Source organism: Perognathus longimembris, chromosome 4 (genome assembly GCF_023159225.1).
Source record: "Perognathus longimembris pacificus isolate PPM17 chromosome 4, ASM2315922v1, whole genome shotgun sequence".
Lineage (NCBI taxonomy): Eukaryota > Metazoa > Chordata > Mammalia > Rodentia > Heteromyidae > Perognathus > Perognathus longimembris.
The window spans coordinates 55,478,376-55,500,987 of NC_063164.1; the positions used below are offsets into that span (position 1 = coordinate 55,478,376).

The window sequence follows — 22,612 nt, forward strand, 5'->3', positions numbered from 1 at the left end:
TAATGTCATGGGCTTTTATAAATTACTTCTCCTACAGAAACTTTTGTGTTATCTTAGCATAAATAATTATAGAAATGATACTGTATCACTAAGAATACATTAAGAGTAGTGCAAAATATAATACTTCAATTTCAACTAAAAACTTGCTGTTGCAGATCCATAACACAACATTTTCTTGGCCAATTTTTACAGTATTTGATTATATTTGATAAAATATGTTATTTTGCTTAATATAATTTTTACCAAGTCTTCCAATTTCCTTACAAAGGTATAATACTATTCTTTTTGAGAGAAGAGAAGAATTCCACATATGTACATTCGTACATTGAGGGGCATCTGGGCAGATTCCATATTTTGGGTATGGTAAATAATGCTGCAGTAAATCTAGTTGTGATGGTGGCTTTAGTGGATCCTTGTTTGTGCTCTGTTGGATAAATGCTTAGGAGTGTAATTGGTGGGTGATATGGTAGTTCTATGTTTAGTTTTTGTTTTGGATAAACCTCCATAATGCTTTCCAAAGTGGTTGAAAAAGCTTACATTCCTGCCAACAATACAGTAGTTTCCTTTTGGGCACATCCTCACCAGCATTTGTTATGGTTAGTTTTCTTAATTATACCCATTCTAACTGGGGTGAGGTGGAACTTAGGTGTTGTTTTCATTTGTATTTCCTTTATTGTTAGAGATGTTGAGTATTTACTCATGTGTCTATTGTCCATTCATACTTCTTCTAAATCTCTAAGTAATTAGCCCATATATCAATTGTTGTTTCTTTGATCATTTATTTTTTGTGCAATTAATTTTTTGAGCTCTTTGAAATTTAAGCCATTGTCTGATGTATAGCTGGTAAAAACTTCTCCCATCCTGTGATATTTCTATTTAACTTGTTAGCTATGTCACTTTTCATGAAGAAACTTTTAAGTTTAATGTAAATAATTTATTCCATTTTATTGACCTGTGCCCAGGGACCCTGATGGTTTCTCTACCCTTTCCTGTAAACATTTCATGGTTTCTGGCCTTACATTGAGGTCTTTGATCCACTTTGAATTGATTTTGGTGCAAACTGATATATAGGGATCAAGTTTCAATTTTCTGAACATGCCTATCCAGTTTTGCCAGCACCATTTGTTGAAGAAGTTGTCTTTCTTCCAGCCTATATTTTTGGCTCTCATATTGAATATTAGATGAGAATATGGCTATGGGTTCATTTCTGGGTCTTGCTTTCTGTTCCATTGGTCCTCATCCTATTTTTGTGCCATTACCAAGCTGTTTTCATTACTATGACCCCATAATAGAGTTTAAGGTTTGGTATTGTTATTCCTTCAAGACTGTTCTGCCTGCTAAGGATTGCTCTTGTTATTGTGAGTCTTTTGTTTTTGTATATAATTTTAGGTTTGCTTTCTCTATCTCATTAAAGAATGTTGTGATTTTGATGGGCATCATATTGAATTTGTAAATTAGTTTGGGCAGTATTGGTGTTTTCATGATGTTAATTCTTCCAATCCAGAAGCATGAGAAGTACAGGTTGCATGGGTTTTTTCATTTGTAATGTGCCTACAAATCTATAAGCAATCACTTTGGTAGTAAGCAAATGTTTATAGATGAATTAACTGAAATATAATAGGTTCTATGGAGAATTCAAGTATTATAATTCTTTAGAAAGATGAAGTCAAAGTCCAGCACAATAAGTATATACATATATATGTATGTATATATGTACACACATATCATGGAATGAAGAAAAATAAGGTTTAAAGGGGGAGGGAGCTATTGAAGGTATGACACAGATCAAGCTGCAGTGTACACAGACACACACACATACACACACACACATATTGCTTTGGTAAATGGCAAAAAAATTCAATATATAACCTAAAAACTAAGAAAAGTATGGAGAGGGGTATGGTGAGATGAGTACATGAGAATGTTTAAATGGGTGACCAATAAACAATCATTGTATTTTTAAACTGCTGTCTGAAATAGCAACTAATTATACAACTTCTTAAAGAAAATAAAAATATTTAAATCCTTATAAACTTGTATGTCGAAGTCCCAACATTCAAAGAGACTGTATTTGGAAATATATCAATTAAGGAAGTAATAAAGGCTAAATAAAGAAATAGGGCGGGCTGGGGATATAGCCTAGTGGCAAGAGTGCCTGCCTCGGATACACGAGGCCCTAGGTTCGATTCCCCAGCACCACATATACAGAAAACGGCCAGAAGCGGCGCTGTGGCTCAAGTGGCGGAGTGCTAGCCTTGAGCGGGAAGAAGCCAGGGACAGTGCTCAGGCCCAGAGTCCAAGGCCCAGGACTGGCCAAAAAAAAAAAAAAAAAAAAAAAAAAATAGAAATAGGGGGATCCTCAATCTAATAAGACTGGTGTCCTCATAAAAATTGGGAAAATACGGCGAGGAGCTCAATGAAATAATAACAATGTGAAAGCAAAGAGAGCAGCCTCAGAAAGAGCTACTAGTGCTTCCACCTTGACCTTGAAATTCTCATTTTCAGACCTATGAGAAAATGAATTTTTATTTTTAAAGCCATCCAACCTGTGAGAATTTGTTATGGCAACATTAATTAACTAATACAACGTAGGTCTCAGATATCTGTTGAAAATGTGTTAGCTAGAAGGAATACGTTATACTTTCTAACAAGAAATTATTTCTGACACTGCACTTGAGTTCATATTTATAGAAAGTCAGTGGTTTGTGTTTATGTAGAATATGGCATAAGGTCTGTTTCATACATGTTCCTCTCAATTTTATGCAAAACCACTGACTTATATTCATGTATTTTTCTTGAAGAATCATCAAATATATTTCAAGAAATGGAAAAGCAGTAGTAGTTCAGAAACTAAATTTTCAAAAGAATGGTTTTAGAATACAATATTTATCAGAAGATATTTAAAAAATGGTCAAGATAGTGATTTAATTTTTATAATAGTCTACTCCTTGGTGTAAGCAATAGAATTGTAATGCATAATTTACTTAAGTAAATTCTAAAAGCCTTCTAATTCCCGTTTAATTTTTACTATAGGCTCTACATTATTTTGGAAGACAATTGTCTTTCTTTCATTAAGTGTTTATAAACTTATTCCGTGATAGATTAATACAGGTTACTGTTTAAAGACTCATAATAACTTTCATATCTTTAAAATACATAGTAAAAATAAAAGAAAGAAAATTGGCTTTGGTTTCATAATTTTTCTCAAGATTATTTTTGTACATGTGTGTACAGGCAAGGGTACATGTTTTTAAAATGTCAGAAAACATACTACTTATTTTGACAGTACATAGCATGAGACAAACCACAGAAGTATATGGATTTACACACGGGGGGGAGGCATTCAAATTTATTTTCACAGAAATTATGAAGAAGGTGTAAGAATTTGGACTAATATCAACAGTAGAGACTATCACCCATGATTTCCAGCATGAAAACCATGATAAACATAAGTGACCCTTGAGAAGAAAACATAGCCACGGTGTTTGATCTCTTCATTCCATTCAGAACAAAAGGAGATGCAAATAAATTAGACAAAGAATTATGCATTGTAATACAAGGAATATTCCGTTGTGAAAGACATGAGATTTGTGAACAGTATGTTTACAACAACTTCAAAAAAAAAAAGATGATCAAAGTAGCCAAATCTTATTTCATAGCATTCTTTCCTCTGGGTGCCCAAGTGGCCCGACATCTTTCACTCTGGGTCGCTGTAGCATCTGTTCCTTTTAATCTGCTCCTCTGCAGAAAGGTGTCCAGCCTGGTCCTCCACACTGGGACCTGCAGACTCTGGTGTGTGTTCAGGGTTCAGCGCATCAGAACCTCTTTTTCCGTCACCCTGGATGTCTCCCATTATCCCACGGCAGCTGTGTTGGACATCGTTGCCAAGTTCTCTCAAACACAAACAAGGCATGTTTTTCAGGTGATCAACAGAATCCATCAAATCACATTCAAAAATGTTCTCACTCTTTTTGGAAAAACCAGTGATTTTCACAGCGTTGGAAAAGAAAAAGCGTAAATTTCTGTTATTTGAATGGTTATCTTTCAGGTTGAAGAGGTTTGCTTCAGAAGAGACTGTGGAAGTTTCCCCCAGGAGGCCTGGATCTGAAGCTGACAGCTCAGGACCGCCAGCAGTCTCTCTGTCAGCCTGTTTCTCCAGAGCCATAGCTAGGACCTTCCTAGGATATGTCTTTTCAGACTCAAATATGCCAAATAACTGAGAGATTCTAGATGTGTTTTCTAACTTTGTAATGTGATGTTCACATGCAGTGTACTTTGCTTGATTTGACAGTGGTAGTAGATAAGGAAATTCTAAAATAGTTGAATTCCTCCTGCAGTTGTTCAGATAGGAGACTGCTATGTAATTGTTATTGTTATTCTTATTCATATTCTCTTTATACATTTCTGGAGCCACCTCATAATCCGTGTTAGTAACCTGTAAAAAGTCTGCATCTTCAGATTTCTTAATTTTCTCAGTTTTCTCCTTTTCTTCACTCTGTACAACCACATTATGTCTGTCTGTAAGTTCCATTTCACTTTTTCTCTTCTTCATGTCTTCAGCTGCATTGAAACTATCTTGCACATCCTTATTTCCTGCTATCTTTTCATCATCATTTCTTGCTTCACATACATTCATTTCTTTGATTCCTGTGACATCCTCTATCTGACACACATGGTCAGGGTGCAGTAAGAAAAGTTTATCTTGTTCTTCTCCTTTGTCTTCCATAGGTTTGCTATGTTCTAGCAGTATCTCACTTTTAAATTCTGAGGAAACAGAGTTGGCCACTGGAGGTGGCCACTTAGGTTTTCTCCTTTTGATTTCTTCCAGGAAAAAGTTTTTCTTAGGCATTTCCCTGCAAGGAGGCCAAGTGATTTTTAGCTTCCCTCTCTCCTCTGGTTTTCGCAAAGTATCTTTGTCAACGACATCTAAATGTTGATCAAAATCAAGCACCAGAGTGTCTGTTGCAGTGTTTTCATTTGCATTTACTTCTTCATTGGGCATAAAACCCACCAAGCTGCTTTGATTTTTACAATTCCATCGCTCTTTGTGCTGTTTATGTCCAAAACCTTCATCATAGTTTCCTTTTGATTTAAAAAGCTGTTTAAAATGAGGCTTACAGTATATTTGTCCATGAAGTGATGCATAATTTCCCAAACTGTCAAAAAGACAAATAATAATTAAACAATGTCTTGTACACTTATTGTGATTCAAAATAACTAGGAAATTAATTATTTTAGCCAAATTAAAATTCACTTAGTAACAATAGGAATGAACTTATCAATTGAACATTCCTGTACAATAATAGTTACCACTGTATCTTTCACGATGCATGTCTTATAGGTGCCATAATTTCATGATGTTCATGACATATTGACATAATAGATCTTATAGGAGAATGCACATGCCTTATACAATTATAACTTTAATGTGTGCTAACTCTAATATTTGTAAGGTGTTGCAGTTTTCAAAAATCTTTAATGCTGTGAAGTTTCTTGTTAGCCAGATTTTGAAGGGCTTGGTAAACTTGCTTATGTCACTGTTTATCAACCCTCTTTCGGGTGATCAACAAAATAGAGTACTAGATAAATTAAAACCAAATTTAGTTCAATGAATAACACATCTATATGCAGGTAGCACAATTTTGAATAACTCTGAATCTGCCCATATAGATATAGAAGATGTATGACTTGAAATTCATGGATTATGTTGACAACAAAACTAAGTGATAAGCAAATGTGACAGGATTACAAGCCACAAGGCAGAGTAAAGGTGTCTGATGGGTCTAAAATTATGAAGTCACAAAACACCAGAACTACTTCTAGTAAGAATCATAGAGAAGAATTGTTACAAGTGCAAAGACTTTATTATTTGAAGTAGGTAGAGTACAAAGGTACCATAATAGGAAAGAATAAAAAGCCTGGAGAAGTTGAACTCCTAAAATGGATCCCCTAGTGTCCAGTTTCTGAACAGAAAACTAAACTGAGAGAGGAAATGTATGAGGGGAATCAGAACAGGATAATGAAGGGAGATGTAACAAGAGAGTTTGAATCAAGATAAGTGAGAGAAAATAATCCCGAAAATCTTGTCATTGTTGAGATCCTATTGTTTTTAACTAAAAAAGGCAGGTCTTCAAAATCAGAAAAGCCTTAAAATCATGAAGAACTGGTAAAAATATGTTTTACAATGATGAACAGCAAAATCTAGGTAAAGCACTAAGTAAAATTCGTCAAAGGAAATAAGACATGTTCAAAAATTAGAAAAAAAAACCCACACTATTTAAGTAGAGAATGGGTGAATGAGACTAATTTGATGCCAAAAGGACAAAGGACACAATTCAATGAGGCACTCATTGACCAGGGAGACAGTTTGATCTTAATAATGTTAACTGTTTCATTTCATTAGCTTATCAACTTTTCTTTCCTATACCAAGTGAACCACTGAGTATTTAGTTAGCAGCAGTAGGAGGTGTTTTCTGTAGAAGTATCCTAAGATGTGAAAAAGTTAACAGAATTAAAACACGTTTTATAAACAACAAAGGGTGAATGTAGTTATTATATCTTAGTATTTATTATGATCACAGAATGAGTGATAAGCAAACATGTATTTTCTTTGCTCTTCTCAACATTATCCGGTAGAAAGCACCAAGCCTGAGTCTCATCCATCTAACAGTTTGGAACTGCAGAGATGTAAGTCCATAATAATACAGTAAGTGCTGTGATAGAGAAATCAGTAACTCTTGACAACTACAGGTCTAATATCCTGAGACCATCCCAAATAAATTTTGAAGATAAACAGAATGGAAGGGAAATATATATATATATATATGTGTGTGTGTGTGTGTGTGTGTGTGTGTATAAAACATATATAATATATATTGCATGCAATATATACTATATATTACATGTAACATATATAACAAATATATTTTATATATACTATATAAATACTTAAAAAGACAAAAAGGCATATCAAATTTGTTTCTAAATGGATAAGTCTAGCCCAGTGCAAGTGGCTCATGCTTATAATCCTATTATTCAAGAGGCTTCAATCTGAGGATTATGGTTTGAATCCATCTTGGGTAAGAAAGTCTGTGAGACTCTTATCTCCAATTAACCACCAAAAATAAGCTGGAAATTAAGCTGTGGCTCAAGTAGGTAGAGCATTAGCCATGAGCAAAGAAAGCTCAATGAGAGCACCTAGGTCTTGGGTTCAAACCCCAAGATTGGCATGCAACCCTCCCCCCAATCAGACAAAGCTAAAGTGGTTGTATTTATGATGGAGCACATAAAATAGGCTTCTGGAATGGCCAGGTGAACTACATTTCTTAATTTTAGTGGCAGTTGAAAAATGTTCATTTCATAATAATTCTAGGACTGTGATTTTGTACAATAGGTATGTTTCTTGAAACACCAGTGAATATTTATATTTTGGCTATTCAGTATGTGTCAGTTTTTACTAGATATTGGGAAGACAAGCATTAACACAATGATGGGAACAAATCTAATTATGCTTGATTTAATGAAGAGAGAGTGCTAGGGATGCTGCAGAAGCCATGGGAAGGAGGCTGTGCCTATCATGGCTCATAAGATTCCCACTGATGTCTGAAGAATGAGTGGACATTAGCCTGGTATAGAGCTGGAGAGGGGTAAGGACAAATCTAACATTTGGAACCAGGTATATGTGAAATAGAAAAATGATGGTTTGGGCAAAGAAAAACATTTGTCCTGCTAGAAAATTAACATGTAAATAAGATTGAGTGGGAATGAAAGAGGTATAATAGATAAGCAGGAACCATATCCTGGATTGGATTGCATTTTAATTCACCTTTAATGTTAGATTCTTTTTATTAGACATGGAAAGCTATTACACATTTTAAACACAGAAGTGACCTCAAGAATGTGGATGTCAGCATTGGGAAAGCTTGTTGGTATTGGTGGTAATACTGGAGATCAAAGACCACTTATCTAGAGTGTGGAATTATTCCACATGGAAAATGACATATGCTTGAAGAATAGCTAGACTACAGAGATGGAGAAATATGCACAGCTGGAGAAGTAATTATGAGTCCTAAAATTACAGGATTTGGTTATGCCTTGGATGTAGAAAATGAAGAAGAGAAATGAATCAAAGATTACTTTATGCATTAATCTCTCAGCTAATATTAATGTCACTTACTGATACAGTGGTATGGGGACTATACTGTCAGATAAGCAACTTTGGTAAAGAGAGGATGAATCATATTATGTTTTCCATACTTGGATAGAATCCTATGTGGAAAAATATGCTAGTCAAAGAATTGTAAACATTTGATGAACAGAGGAGAAATGTGAGGTATGAATACAGATTTCACAGTCCTTACAGCATGAATTATAATTTACGTCCTGGGAATGGTAGGATTCCATAGAAAGAATAGGAACAGTAAGAAGAATAAATTCCCATAACAGGATTCTGGAGAATTCTAACACATTATCAAGACAGTCACCCACACAGGTGCCTTAGACAGAACACTCAGAAGGTAAGAAAAAAATTATACTCTGCTGTCATGGAAACCAAGGGAAAGGATGTCACAATGAAGGATGGTGACAGTGTCAATTAAAATCAGGAAAGCCATAATTTGAGAGATGCACATTAGATTCAGGAAAATAAGTTCCATTTTAGCATCTCAAGTTACAGTTATACTGAGTGTCACATTAGTTTAAATGGATTTTCTTCAAGAGTTTTGGAAACTGTGCATTTGGAGCTGTGTTGACAGGGTACTTTCATTGCTTCAGAGAATAAGAAGGTTTCTTTGTTATTCCAAATTTCATTTTTAATTTATATATAGTTTAGTTTTAATATGGGCAAGCTCTAAATTTCAGTGGCTATGGTAGTCAAGCTTTTATTGGAAACACAACTAGGTCTATTCATTTATAGGCACATGCATTTGTTTTCTTTGTCTGTTCTTCAACACCAATGGCAACTGAGTAGGGATAGAAAGAGCCTGGCTTACCAAGTTGGAAATATTTACTATCTGCTCTTAATGGAAAATTATTACCAATTCTTTCTCTAGAATTCAGACTTCAGAGTAATATGCTAACTTCAAAATACTGGATATTTCCATAATTTTGAAGTTTTCTTGCCTATGTGGTTTCTATGTTTAAACAAAGGGTACCACTTGATTTGATTAGAAAAGCAAACTTCCAAAAGGAAAAATGGCCCAGCTAACCTAAGTGATGAAAACAGGGCATGAGCAAATCCCTAAGTGTGGTGGTATTAACTGATGATAGCAGCCAAATCTGGAAAATTCTGCAACACCCTAGAGGAATGATGTTGTGTAAACATTGAAAGATCTTTGAATACTTGTTCCATGGGCCACAAAACATTTTTACCTCAGTTTGCTGTTGCAATGGTGGCATCGGAAGCAGGATTTATGAAAGCTCTGCTTGTCTGCTACTAGGCACTCCATTGGATAAACTGTCCTTTGACAAAGTATACACATTTCCTTGTCTTGGAGAGGCAGTTTCTAAAAATAAAAATGTGTAAAGGCTTATATGCATTATACATATATGTATATCATATATATATATATAATTGTCCTCAATTACAATGTTAAAGACATGACAAAACAAACATTCATTGGCCATGCAAAGAAAGTAGAAATCCCTAACACAATTATCTTCACACTGCTTTTTTGAACAAAGCCAATGCTGTCATTAGGTTGGAGAATTTGGCACAGTGATCAGAATTAGTCTAATGTGTCAACTGTGTCTAACACCAAATTTTGTTTTTCAGTAAATATATATAAGCAAAACATCCTCATTACCTTTTACTCAGGCATGGAGAGCCCTGAAGAAAACCTTATCATTTGAAGAAAATGAAGATTTCTTATTTTGCCATTCCTGGGGCTTGAACTCAGGGCCTGAGCACTATCCCTGGTTTCTTTTTGCTCAAGGCTAGCACTCTACAGCACGAGTTCTGGTTTTTTCATATATGTGCTGCTGAGGTATTGAACCCAGGGTTTCACGTTTGCAAGCAAGCACTCTACCACTAGGCCATATTCCCTGCCCCCAAGCTTTTACAACTTAGTCCAACATTTTCATTGTTTTCAAGCATTCTGGATAGAACTTTCTGAAGTACATAGATATTTTTTAAGCTAAAGTCATTGTATATTTGTTTCATTATTTTCTTATCAAGTTAGATTTGACCTTGTGATCACAACTCTTTTAGCAGTATGTAATGAGACTGATATATGAGAAAATTTTCAGGGAGCTTTTTGATCAATCTAAATGGATTTAGATTTTAGACTCTTTGAGTTCTCAAATCTACTTTTCATATAATCCATTCCTTCTGCATTCATGTAAATGTTAATCTTCATAAATAATAGTTGGTCACATGAGTAACCAGTACTTGTGTTGTGGTTAACTACTGACACAGAAATATGATTTAATAATCCTTTTCATCCTTACAGTTATCATATGAGAATAATTAAGCTTTCACATATGTTACCTATAAAAGCAAACATACAGTCCTTTATACAAACATAAATATACTTTATATCTGGAGTAATGAGAGTAGTTCTTTGCTTATTTGGTTCTAGGGGGCACATATTTCTATATTTAACATATTTCTTGGTATTTTCTATTTTTAACTATGTTAACACAAAATGAACATTTGAAATTAATTAGACAGCTTTGTTTAATTATATCAGAAGCAGTCCATTAAGAAACCATATTTATCCAATAAACAAGATACTGTGTTACAAATAAGAGAGACCTCATTATTAATTTCAGCAGTTCTCATTTTTAAGCTCACTACTTCTCACAACATGTCTAACAGAATGGGCTATATTAAGGATGCATATAAATTATGTCAAATGCATCTATCATGAAGATTCATTAATTGTAAAAAGCAGGAAAATACAATGAAATAAGCTCTTTTTAAATGTTAAAAACATATGTCATAAGATTCTATGATTTAAATTTCACACTGTCAAACCTAACCCAGTTTCAGTATGAAGTTTTTATGTTCATCTGTAAGGTCAAAATAGCTGCAAATTCGTTTATTTTTAGAAAGGTAAAAAAATCAGGAAACAAGATATATGGCAGAGAGAAAGCTACTATCTCAATCAATACCAATTATATATATAAAATATCTACTCCAAATCTACAATTTTACCAGAGATACAAATCACTTAAAAATCCTTAAACATGTGAGCCCTTTCTTGGATTACTATTAAGTTGTATTAAATTCATTGTAGATACCAATTAAATATGCCATTAAAATACATCAATATTAGGCCAAAGAATTATCACTTAATATTGTCTTAAACAATAAGTGAAATGATAATGCGATATATACATGTATATATATCACAATGACTATGAACATATTTGCTAGGCAATGCAAAGCCTCATTTGCCTTGACAGGTAGGTCTTAATAATGTATACCATCGTTTTTTATTATTCCTCACACTATGCCATTGGGGGAAAAAAGCAGACTGAAGACGATATTAGTGTACAGGGGAGACCATTAGTTTCAGGTTATGATACTTGGTTATTTCCACACACTGTTAGCCACAAACCACGAGGTGCTTAAAATGGGTTAATCTCCCTTCCCACTTTTCAAGTTCATTTACCACTTATAAAGGCAGACTCCTGGAAAGTGCTCCTCATCTCCACAGTAGATGCATCGGAGGCTTTATATCCCAGGCTTTCAAAAACTCTCCCGCTCTCCTGCCATGTCTTTTGCAAATCCCTCCTGAGTGCTTTAGGTGAATCAGCGATATCTAAAATGTGACCAGCAATGACGTCTTCATAGGTCGGAGGCGCACGCTTGAAGTCAAAGGCAGACCTGCTTGCTTCTGACCTAAGCGACGAGGATGCTGTGGTTGTTGAGCCAACGCTTTGACTCTCAAACGCGTCCACGCCCGGTAAGTGCTCACACACACACCGGGTTTCAGAGCAAAGCCTGGGCTGCTTCGCAGACATCCTTCCCTGACGCTCTCCAGTAAGGTTGTAAGAAAAGCCTGCAAAAGGAGCATTTCCTACAGATGTCAATCCAAATTCGTCCTTACAAAACGCAAGACTCTCTTGCATTATGTTATGGCTTGCGTCTCCATTGGCATAGACTCTCTTCTCTGATTTTGCTTCAAACACTGGGCCATTCTCAAATTTCCTGAACCGTCTGTCCATGTCATGTTCATGCTCCTTCAGGAAATTTCCAGCCCCCTGGACTGTTCGACTGGCAGCTTCGTACGTCTGGATGTGTTCTGCCAGATGAGGCTGCTCTACCCGGCGGATGATCTCCACCGCGTCGTAACTCTGGCTGTCCGGCATTGGGCCATCCGTGGCATTCACTCCATTCTTGCGTACATATGTCTCCCTTTGCTCTACTTTCCTCACTTCCTCCTGCACTCCCATGGGTTCTCTGAAGGACCCACTGCCCACAGGATTTACGTGGACAGGTATTGTGATTGTCGGTGGCGAGTCCCCACCTCGGCTCTCGATCTTAATTTGACGACGGAGAGTGGCTGGAGACATGACGATTTCAGACCTCCTCTCTACAATTGGCACGGGGGTCACCGAAGGACCTGGGATGGTCCCCTTAGATAACTTTGCAGTGGTGTCTTTGAGTTTAAGGAGTTGTTCAGAGCGACTCCGGGGTGGAGAATGAGAGGTTTTTGCTCTGTGAGTTCTAGGTGTTTGCATCAGGGGTCCTCTTGGTGAGGGTTCAGTACAGCTCTCCTTTTTCGAGGACTGATGAAGCTCCTCCTTGGAGGTTGTTTCTGGTCTTCGAGTGGACTCAATTGTTATGAACGTGGGTGATGGAGGGCGAGTTTTTAAAGAGGGAGGAGAAATCTTGCTGTTCTCTATCTTTCCTGCCTGATGGATTTTTGCACGATCTTGAGCAATTGCTTCATGATGAGTTTCTACTAGGTGGTGTGCTGTATTTTCTTCTAGTTTATTTCCTTCCTGTTTCTTCTTTATATGAGAGCTGGCGTTAATATTCAGCACTTTGGATGATGTGTCATTAAGAGTAGTTGGTTTATGTCTTTCTGCTTTCTGCTTTCCTGTCTTGGAGGTCATCATGGCTGACTGAATTAAATCTTCAAAGTACACAAGCCTATCTTCTGCTTGGGTTTTAATATGCATTATTTCTTCTTTGATTTTTTCTAAATTATTCTCCAAGGCCATGCGAATCCAATAGTCTCTTTTTTCTTCACTTATCAGCCACACTGGCATATTATTTAACAGGGTCTGAAACATTTTAATGCCATTTTTATTTGGTTCTGCTTCAAAATGCTTTACTCTTGACAAGACCTCTTGTATTTCTTCACGTTTTCTCAAGAATTCTAATATATTTATGGCACCTTTTCTATCTTCCTGCTGAGATTCTTTCACAGAGGAAAATGAAGGTTTGTTCTGTGTAATCTCTTGTTTTGAATCTTTAGTCTCAGAAAAGACTTGTTTCTCTGTTGTGTCCCTTCCTCTGAGACATTTTGTTTCCTGAAGTGTATTATATGTCTGGGACAATTGTTTATGTTCAACTGTACTTTCAGAAGTCTGCATTTGTGTTTGCTGAAAATTCCGAGTCTGTGACTCAAGATGTGCATCAATCATCTTTTGATGTACTACCTTTGGTTCTGACTGTTTCCTCAAATATATTTGTTTTCTTTCATCTATTAATCTCTGTTCATTTGAACTCATCATTGATAGTGTCTGATTATATTCTTTACCTCCTAGAAGCTGCTCTTTCACAGATTGCCTACATTGGTTTGTCTTCTCAGCAGTTTTCTTCAGGTTTCTGTCATGACTTTTCTCTGCAGAGTGTGTAGGCACTGATACTGTCACTTGTTTCTCCTTCTTAGGTAGTTGATATATTTCAGCTACAGATTCCTTATTTTTGTGTTCTGTGCTCATTTCAGTTTTCTTAGTTTCCTGATAGAGTTGTTTGGTGATCATTTTAGCATCAACTTCCGATTGTTTCATGTGACTTCCATAGCTTTGCAGATCTGTTACATTCAATGGGGTTGGAAGCTTAATGGGTTTGACTTTGAAACTTGGAGAAACTGCCTTGCTTTGAGACAAGTGTAACTGTTCCTGACACTTCTCCTGTTGTGTTTGCTCTGCCTGATGTTCTTGGTGAACCTGGTAAATTTCACAAGCTAATTTCGATTGTACAATATCCTTTGAGCTCTGTAGAATTTCCTTTTTCATGTTATTTTTATCTTCTGAGGTTGCTAGAACATCCTGAAGCTTCTTGGTAGCAGCTGTCACTGCTGAAGTCATGGAGAGCTGGCTGTCAGAGCATCCTTCTAGAACTGCAGCATTGCTTTCAGAATCTGGGTTGAGTCTAGCCATAGGGAACTCTGCATCCATTCTAGCTAGAGAGTCCTCTTTGTTTGTCATTTTTATCAGCATTTCCTTTTCCAACTCAGATATGCTTTGATTTTGGCTTTCTGCTTTGACAGTGTTGTAATGAGAACACTCCTTTCTCTGCTTTTCAAGCTCATTCCTTTGTTGTCTGTATTTTTCTTCTGCAATCATTAAAGGTGTCTTAAATTTTCTCATGTAAGGTTTTGGACTTTGTTGTTCTGAACGCGATGGAAATGAGTGGGATTTTATGAGAGGTGCTGTCTGTTTTCCTTTGACAGCTGAAGATGTTTGAGCTGACTGTAAGAGAGACTTTACAGAGTCAATAGGTAGGTCTTTTCTTTCATCAAGAGTCTTTCTGATTATCTCCTCATTTGTCTCTCGGTGTTCCCAGCCAGTTGCCATCATTTTTTGTTCCTGATCCTCTGAGAGAGTAGTTTTGCTTTGCGTATCAGACATGGAACTTTCTGATTCAACTTTTGAGGAAAGATAGATCATTTTTTCTTCAAGTTGCTTGGATAGCTTGGGTTTGGGCAAGGTGGGTGGTGGTGACTTTCTCCTGGTCATTTTATCCTGAGAATGAATTTGCTGAGAACTTGAGGCTTCTTTTTGGGAATATTGATGCATGACTGCTTCACTGTGTTTTTCTGGAACAGAGTTGGAAAAAGGATGTGCTGATTGAGATGGAGTTGGGGAAGGGGGAGAGGGAGGAAACATTGATAGACATTCTCTTTCAGATTTCTCGCTTACTGGTGGTGGAGGAGGAGGCAGACCAGGGAAGCATTCAAAATCAGGTCTTATCTTCTCTGTGGATAGTGAGGGAGGAAACTCATTTTTTTCGTGCAATAGCATTAAAGGAGGTGGAGGAGGAAGAGGAAATTCAATTTCAGATGATGCATTGGAAGGTGGAGGAGGAGGTGGAGATGGAGGCGGTAGGGAGCCCTCACTTTCTTTTACATTATTTTCAGGGTTAAGGTTGATTGGATTAAAAGACCTTTCCATTGCCATTTTTAACTCTTTGGAAGTATTTGTCTTCATTAAAAAATCCTGACTTTCCATTTGGACATTGGTTTTGTGTTTTTTGTCAGATGCCTTGAATTTATTGTGATATTTCCTGTCAGTTTTCACTTCTGTTACATTGGCTATGTCTTGATCTACAGGCAAAGGTTGAAGGTTCATGTTATTTTTCTTTGTATCTGTATTAGAATATTGAATTTCTTGCTTGAACAGAGTTTCGTTCTGAAAGTCTCTTGTCACCTCATATTTTTCTCCAACTGGCTGGTTGACTGGATGCTGGGTAGGACTACATGAGCAATTTTCAGTCTCTATCAGTAATTCAGCATTTGGGGTACTTTCAGGAGCCCTTGCATAGGAATCCTCAGTCTTTTGATGGTTATACTTCATTTTGCAGTTTTGAATGTGTTGTGTTCCAAGTGTTTTACCAATACATTGGGTGGAGTTAAAGACATCATCCATTTTGAGGTTTCTCATAGTCTCTGATTCCACAGATTTTTTATTTACCTTCCTTGGCATAGATGAGGTTAATTGTTTGCTTATTGGTTCATTGCTAAGCTGCTGTTCAGTGCTCTCATTCCAGACACCTATTTCATCACCTGTTTCCAACACATTTGCAATAGTTTTGCATTGTGAATTAGCTATTCTTCTAAGGCTTTTCTCAAGAGCATGATTGTTTTGTTCACGATCTATGACAATCTTTACAGCACCTTTTGGGGCATGTGGAATATTCGTGTCAGTTCCTTTTGTTAAAGTCCCATGATAAGTTTTGCCTGTAGTTTCACTGAGAGTGTCTGCTTCTTGCCAATTAGATGCTGTTTCTAATGGTCCTGGCCTTGGTTGAAGAACACTTTTGTGGTCTCTCTTATGAGTCTCTGTGTTCTTCCCTTCTGAGAACCCAACTATTCCAGTTTGGACATTGTCTTTCATTTTAGCTTCTTTATTTACCTTTTTGAAAGCTCTGTGTGCTTCTTGCAAAGATCTTAGTGATATTTCAAGATCATCTCGAATAATTTCCCTTTTCAGGATTTCTGTCTTGGTATTGGTAGCTTTTTCAAGGCACTGAATAGTTTGTTCAATGTCTTGAGGGATGACATTGGACTGTTGATTCGATTCTTTCCCTCTGTCACTTGACTCTCTGAGTGACTTCAGTGTGGCCATATCACTTTTGATAATTTGTTCAGTTTTAGCCATTGTTTCCTGATTTATAGCTTGGTTGAGGGAATTCAGAGTTGATTTCAGATCACCTTTTAAAATTTCTTCTTTAGGTATCTTATCAGCCGTACTCTGAGGCTCTGTCATAAACACTTTAACAGTTTTCTGGACATCTCCTGGGATGATGTCAGTTTCATTAACAGTTCGTTCAACCTGAGACTGCCTTTTCTTTAGTAACAGTTTTGTAGCCTCAACATCACCACCAATTATTACTTCTTCTTCTTCTATTTTCCTAGTTGTTAATGTTTCATCTGACCCTGTCTGGAGTTGTTTGAGATAATCCAAAGCCCCTGTTTCTATGCATGTTGTGAAAAATTGAACATTTCCCCTCTCAGAAGCGTCGATTTTAGCCCTTTCAGAGACTTTGTTATTTGATGCAGAGGAGAATAGATGATGAATAGTATGTCTCACATCACCTCCTATTACTTCTTCACGCTCAACTGTGTCATCAGTATTTTCATGAAGAAGACAATAGATAGTCATGTTAATATCTCCTCTTTCATCTTCTTGAATTACAATCCCTTTCTTTGCTGACTTTTCCTCTGAGAACAGGTTTTTTATTGCTTGCTGTACATCACCTCTCACTACCTCTTTCTTTTCAGAATGAACTTCTGTTGATGTATTTAATAACTGTGTTTTAGTCAAGTTAACATTTCCTTTCTCCTCTTCACTAACCATTATTTCCTTTTTTGTATGGTCTGTTTGGGAAAGTAAACTCATAATTATGTTTCTGAGATCAACCCTGATAACCTCTTCTTTCTGTATCTCAGGAGATGTTTGGTTCATTAGCTTGTATTTTGCCATTCGGACATCCCCAACTTCATCAGTTTCAATGATAATTCCAGGAGCCTCAATAACTTTTTTAGAGTAAAGGTCTGCTAATGTTTCTTTAATGCTCTTGCCAATAATCTCTATCTTTTCAACCTGTTTCTCATTAAACGCATGCATAGGTGTGGTTTCAAAGAGCCAAGTAGTTGTCTTCACATCAGAAGGAGGGATTTCTTCCTTGATCAATTTTGTGATGTTTCCATCTGTTTCCTTAATAGAATCCAAAGTTTGGTTTTCAAAAAGCCACACTGCCTGCTTCACATCACCATTCTGAATTTCTTCCTGGGTGACTGTCTTGACATTTTTGTATTCTGATCCTTCTCCTCTCAGCTCATCTATAGTGTGAGTCTCGAATAACCAGGTGGAAGTTTTAACATTGCCCTTCTGTATTTCATTGACGCTTACTGTTCTTCTATAATTATTCTGACCAACATTTTCAGACTCAAAGAATACTTTGCTTGACTTCACATTGCCACCTTGAATATTAGCAACAGTAGGCACAATATTGTGTGATTCTTCTGAAATCTGATCCAATGGCTTGGTTTCAAATCTATATCTGACAGAACTAACATCCCCTTTCAGAATATCTTCTTGTGTGACTGACTTAATAACATATACATTTTCTGATTCATTCATTGAGTCTAAAGGCTTTGTTTCAAAAAGCCACCTTGTTCTCCGGACATCTCCATGAATTACCTCTTCTTTTTTCACAGTTGTCACTTCATGATAACTGCCTTCTTGATCCTGAATCGCATATAGGGGCTGGGTTTCAAACATCATTCTGTAATTTTTTACATTACCCTTTATTTCTTCGTTAGTGATTGTTTTCTTTGTGCTGATATAGTCAGATTCTTGTTTGATCTCATCTAAAGAATAAGTCTCAAAAATAAAGCATCCCTTTCTCACATCCCCACCTTGTATGTCTGCCACTGTCTTAAGCAACCCATCACCTTCTTGACTTTCTTTGATCATATCAATGGGCTGGTTTTCAAACAGCCACTTACAACTTAAAACATTGCCTTTCTGAATATCTTCAGTTTTTAGCGTTTTGATTTTTTTCAAAACTTCTGCGGAACTGGAACTTATTGAGTCTAAAGATTGATTTTCAAATTTATACTTCATGCTGGAGACATCTCCAGCTTGGATATCCATTTCCATGGGCTTGATTTCCTTCCCTTCCTCTCCTTGTATGCTGTCCAAATTTTCTGTCTCAAAAAGAAAACATGATGTACGAACATCGCCACCATGAATATCTTCCTGTTTCACAGTTTGCAATCTTACATTTGTTTCAGAGTCATCTTTTATGGTATCAAGTGGCTTAGTTTCAAAGAGCCAAGTGCAAGTTTTGACATCTCCCTTATGAATTCCCTCACTGTCAGTCATTAAAGGAACCTTTTCATAAAGAGATTCCATTGGCTGGGTTTCGAAAAGCCATTTACAGGTCTTCACATCTCCTTTGACAGTATCTGTAACTTGCTCAGATTTGCTTTCTGTTTCTTCTATGTTAGTAAAATATTTAATTGAATCAAGAGGTTGGGTTTCAAACAACCATTTAGCAGATTTCACATTTCCGGCCTGTATTTCTTGAGCGGATATCCCTCTAATTATCTGAAACTTATGAAGACTTTCATCAAACTGGTCAATGGGCCTTGTTTCAAAAAGCCATCTGCAGCTTCTTACATCACCTCGTAATATTTCTTCTTGTTGGACTGTCTTTACTTGATGATATTGTCCAAGGTGATCTTGAATAGCATATAATGGTGTAGTCTCAAAGAGCGATTTATTCAATTCCACAGAGCCTTGTATGACTCCTTCCACTTCTATTTTATGTGATGCATTGACTTTAACTAAGTTGTTTGATTCAAAGATGTGTGCATATTTCCTGACATCTCCCCTGTCAACTTCTTCAAGTTTCACTGTACGTGTGTACTCTTTTTTATTTTCTCTGATCTCTTCCAGAGGTTGGGTCTCAAAAATCCATTTTTGGTGTCTAACATCTCCTCTTTCTTCTTCAGAGGCAGTGATTTTTTGAAGCTTTCCAACATCAGCACTCTCTTTTATAGCCTCTATTGGCAGTGTTTCAAATAGGTGCTTGGTAGTTTGTACATCACCCCCTAATATCTCTTCAGGTGATCCAGATTCTGCGTCAGATACTTCTTTTAGAATGTCTAGTGGCTGTGTTTCAAACATCCAACACTTCTGTGACACATCTGTACCTATTATTTTTTCCTTTTCAGTGATGACCTCTTCTGACTCTTCTTTGATTTTCTCCAAAGGTTGAGTTTCAAATAACCACTTTGCCCTACTCACTCCACCTTTGACATTTTCTTCCATAGATATTCCTCGGACAACTTTAATTTCTGTGATCTCCTTGTTAATTGTGTCTAAGGGCAGTGTCTCAAACATCCAGCGTGCTGTTCTTACATCACCCTTTTCAATATCTTCTCTGTGAACGGTTTTAATCTCTAGCATCTGACCAAAATCATCTCTAATAACATATAATGGTTGGGTTTCAAAACATTTGATACTTCTCTTAACATTCCCTTTAATTTCTTTGAGCTCAGACCTGAGTTGCAGTAAGTTAACTTCTTCTACTGAATGAAGCTGTCCAAGTTGATCCAGATGTTGGGTTTCAAACATATATCTCACAGTCTTAACATCTCCTCCAGTTATGTCCTTAGTAGCCATTAACGTACTTTCTTCTTGACTTTGATGTATTTTATTCATTGAATCCAATGGCCTTGTTTCAAACATCCACCTGGCTGTGTAGACATCACCTTTGGCAAGTTCAGGAATTTTTTCAGCATTTATTTTTGTGACAGAAGAATGGATGCCCAGTGTATCTATGGGCTGTGTTTCAAACATCCATGTAGTGTACTTCACATCACCACCAGCGATGATTTCATGGTCAGCAGTATTGTTGGAAACATCACCAGGATCTGGAGAACTAGTGTGGATAGAATCTAATGGCTGATTCTCAAAGATCCATCGTATGGACTGCACCTCCCCTTTCAGAATTTCATCCCATTCCAAGTATTCTCTTTCTGAATTCAGATCTTTCTGAGACCTGTCATCTGTATTTTCAAAAACATACCGGGCTTGCTGCACGTCTGCTGTGGCTAAGCTCCCTGAGTTTGCTTGTCTGGACACAATTTCAGAAACCTCACTGATATAATCTTTCTCTAAGTTTTTTCTTAACTCTGGATGGATGTGTTTATATAAACGGTTTAATTCATACAAATTTCTTTGTTTGGAATATAAATCTCTAGGGAGTGGTAGTTTGCTTGGAAAGCTGGGGGATTCAGGGGACTGGGAAAATGCTGTCACATCTATTGGAGTTTGAAGTACATGAGGTGGGGGAGGAGGGAATTCTTCCATTTTCCCTGACAGTGTGGCATTAACTTGTGCCAGATTTGAGAAAGGGACACCACATTCAGTAGATGTTGAGGCTGTTTCCTTCACCTTGCTACTTGATACGAAAGAAGCAGAAGATGTACCCACAGCTGATGGTGGTTTAAAAGTTGCTTCATGTTCACTTTTGATCTTTAGGGAAAAGAAAAGGAAAGTTTTATAGAGGCATACAGTGGTAAACAACACCTAGGTGCTACCCTCACACAAGCAGGACTGCTGTGATACCTTCATTGGAAAAAACAGGTAAAACACTGAAATGAAATATAGAAAGGCAATCTTTCCTGCCTTTCCAGTAATCCATACTGATACAGTCCAGTGCCCCAGTGCTCAGTATTTTAATATTTAAACATACTCCTGATTTCCCCTTTTTACTAAATGTACCATGCAATGATCGATAGGGAAATAGTAAGTATCTTGAAGTTCTTTTGAGGGTTGTTTCATTATTTCTGGAATTTTAAGCAGAACAGAATAAGTATATGACATTTAAAACTGACTTAATTACTTTAATGTTAGTGATATACTTTAGAGCATACTTTTTTTCTTTCCTCATTTGATGGATTGAAAAAGCTTTTACTCTGCTTGTTCTCTCATGTAGATCAATATCTTCATTATGGAACAGAAAAGGTTAGTTTTTTTGTTTTTGTTGGAAAAAATTCTCAAGTTTCAGTAATTTGGAATTTTTATACATTAAAATCTGATGTTGCAATTAATATGATTTTAAACTTAGTATGTTTTCTCTGTAGACAATTTTCTTTACCTTAATCTGCTTGGCTGGGGATGTTGTCTCTTTGTCAGCATAGAGGACCTTACCCTGAGCAGATTTTTCAAATTGCTCTTTTAAGAGCTTGGCTGAAACCTTAGGAATCTCTTCATCATCAGGTGTGTCGATGACTATAAACATAAGAGGAGAAGAGGTATTAGAATGCAAAAAAGTGGGATAAAAGACAGTGCTAATAGAAGCACCTCCAAACATAAATTAAGTGATACAAGAAATATACATGCATATATAATTTAGGATTATAACAAGAAACATAAGAAGGGGAAAAAAGAAAGAAAAATGTTAGTAGGCATTTGTGGATGGAAACGTTTTCTAAAATTTCTACTTCTAGCTGCACGAAACAATTACAAAAGTTATTTAAAAGAAAAGCACAGCAGTAAGACCAAGGTAAACAGTAATTAATTCAAGTAATATTTTGTGAGAGATTTAGATTAAATCTTTCCTTCTATCTCTTTAGGGAAGCAAAATTCTTTTTCCTATAAGACAACTTTTCCTTGATTTATGAAATCAAGTCTAAGCTCCTTTCTGTAGGTTGGAGAACTGGACTTAATATTGCTTAAGTCTATTACTAAGTTAATACAACCTGGATAATTATATTGTTTAGGAGCTTGAAAAGTACCAAGTTTAATTGTAGATCTTTGAGGCAAAATGGAATTTGCAAGTGGTTACTTCATCATCTTTTGGGCACTGGGATGAATACTTCATAGTAATAGATAATGAACTGCTTTGAAACAATTTCAACTCTTACTATGGACAAGATTTAACCATCAGTAGGAACATTTTCCTGTACCTCCTTTTGACAACAAATCATAAGCCCTAAATTTCCTCAAACAGGAGAAAGACTTATCAGAGCCAATAATCCCAGACATTTACCTGTTTCTTGAACATATTGCTGGAACTGAGAAGTTTTGCTTATCTCCTCAGCATGGTTTTCAAGATGGGAGACCTGTGAGTAAAGGTAATTCTTCACAATGACAAACGTTTGAACAATGCAGATAATAGTCTTCATTTAAC

At 36.4% G+C, this 22,612-nt stretch overlaps 1 protein-coding gene across 2 annotated transcripts in view; it reads right to left on the reverse strand.

Moving 5' to 3' along the window:
* Positions 1–3,335: 3,335 nt before the first annotated feature.
* The window catches only part of Xirp2 (xin actin binding repeat containing 2), a 69,867-nt gene continuing 50,590 nt past the window's right edge, over positions 3,336–22,612 (reverse strand). Inside the window, exons 5-9 of one of the 2 annotated variants that reach the window (XM_048345295.1) lie at positions 22,472–22,544; positions 21,578–21,711; positions 11,616–20,952; positions 9,370–9,487; positions 3,336–5,156 (exon numbers count right to left, since the gene is read on the reverse strand). In XM_048345295.1, coding sequence (XP_048201252.1) covers positions 3,698–5,156; positions 9,370–9,487; positions 11,616–20,952; positions 21,578–21,711; positions 22,472–22,544 — 11,121 coding nt within the window. In that variant the 3' untranslated portion in view covers positions 3,336–3,697. Of the gene's footprint in view, positions 5,157–9,369; positions 9,504–11,615; positions 20,953–21,577; positions 21,712–22,471; positions 22,545–22,612 lie in introns of both variants that reach the window. The other variant, XM_048345294.1, reaches the window with a different exon arrangement.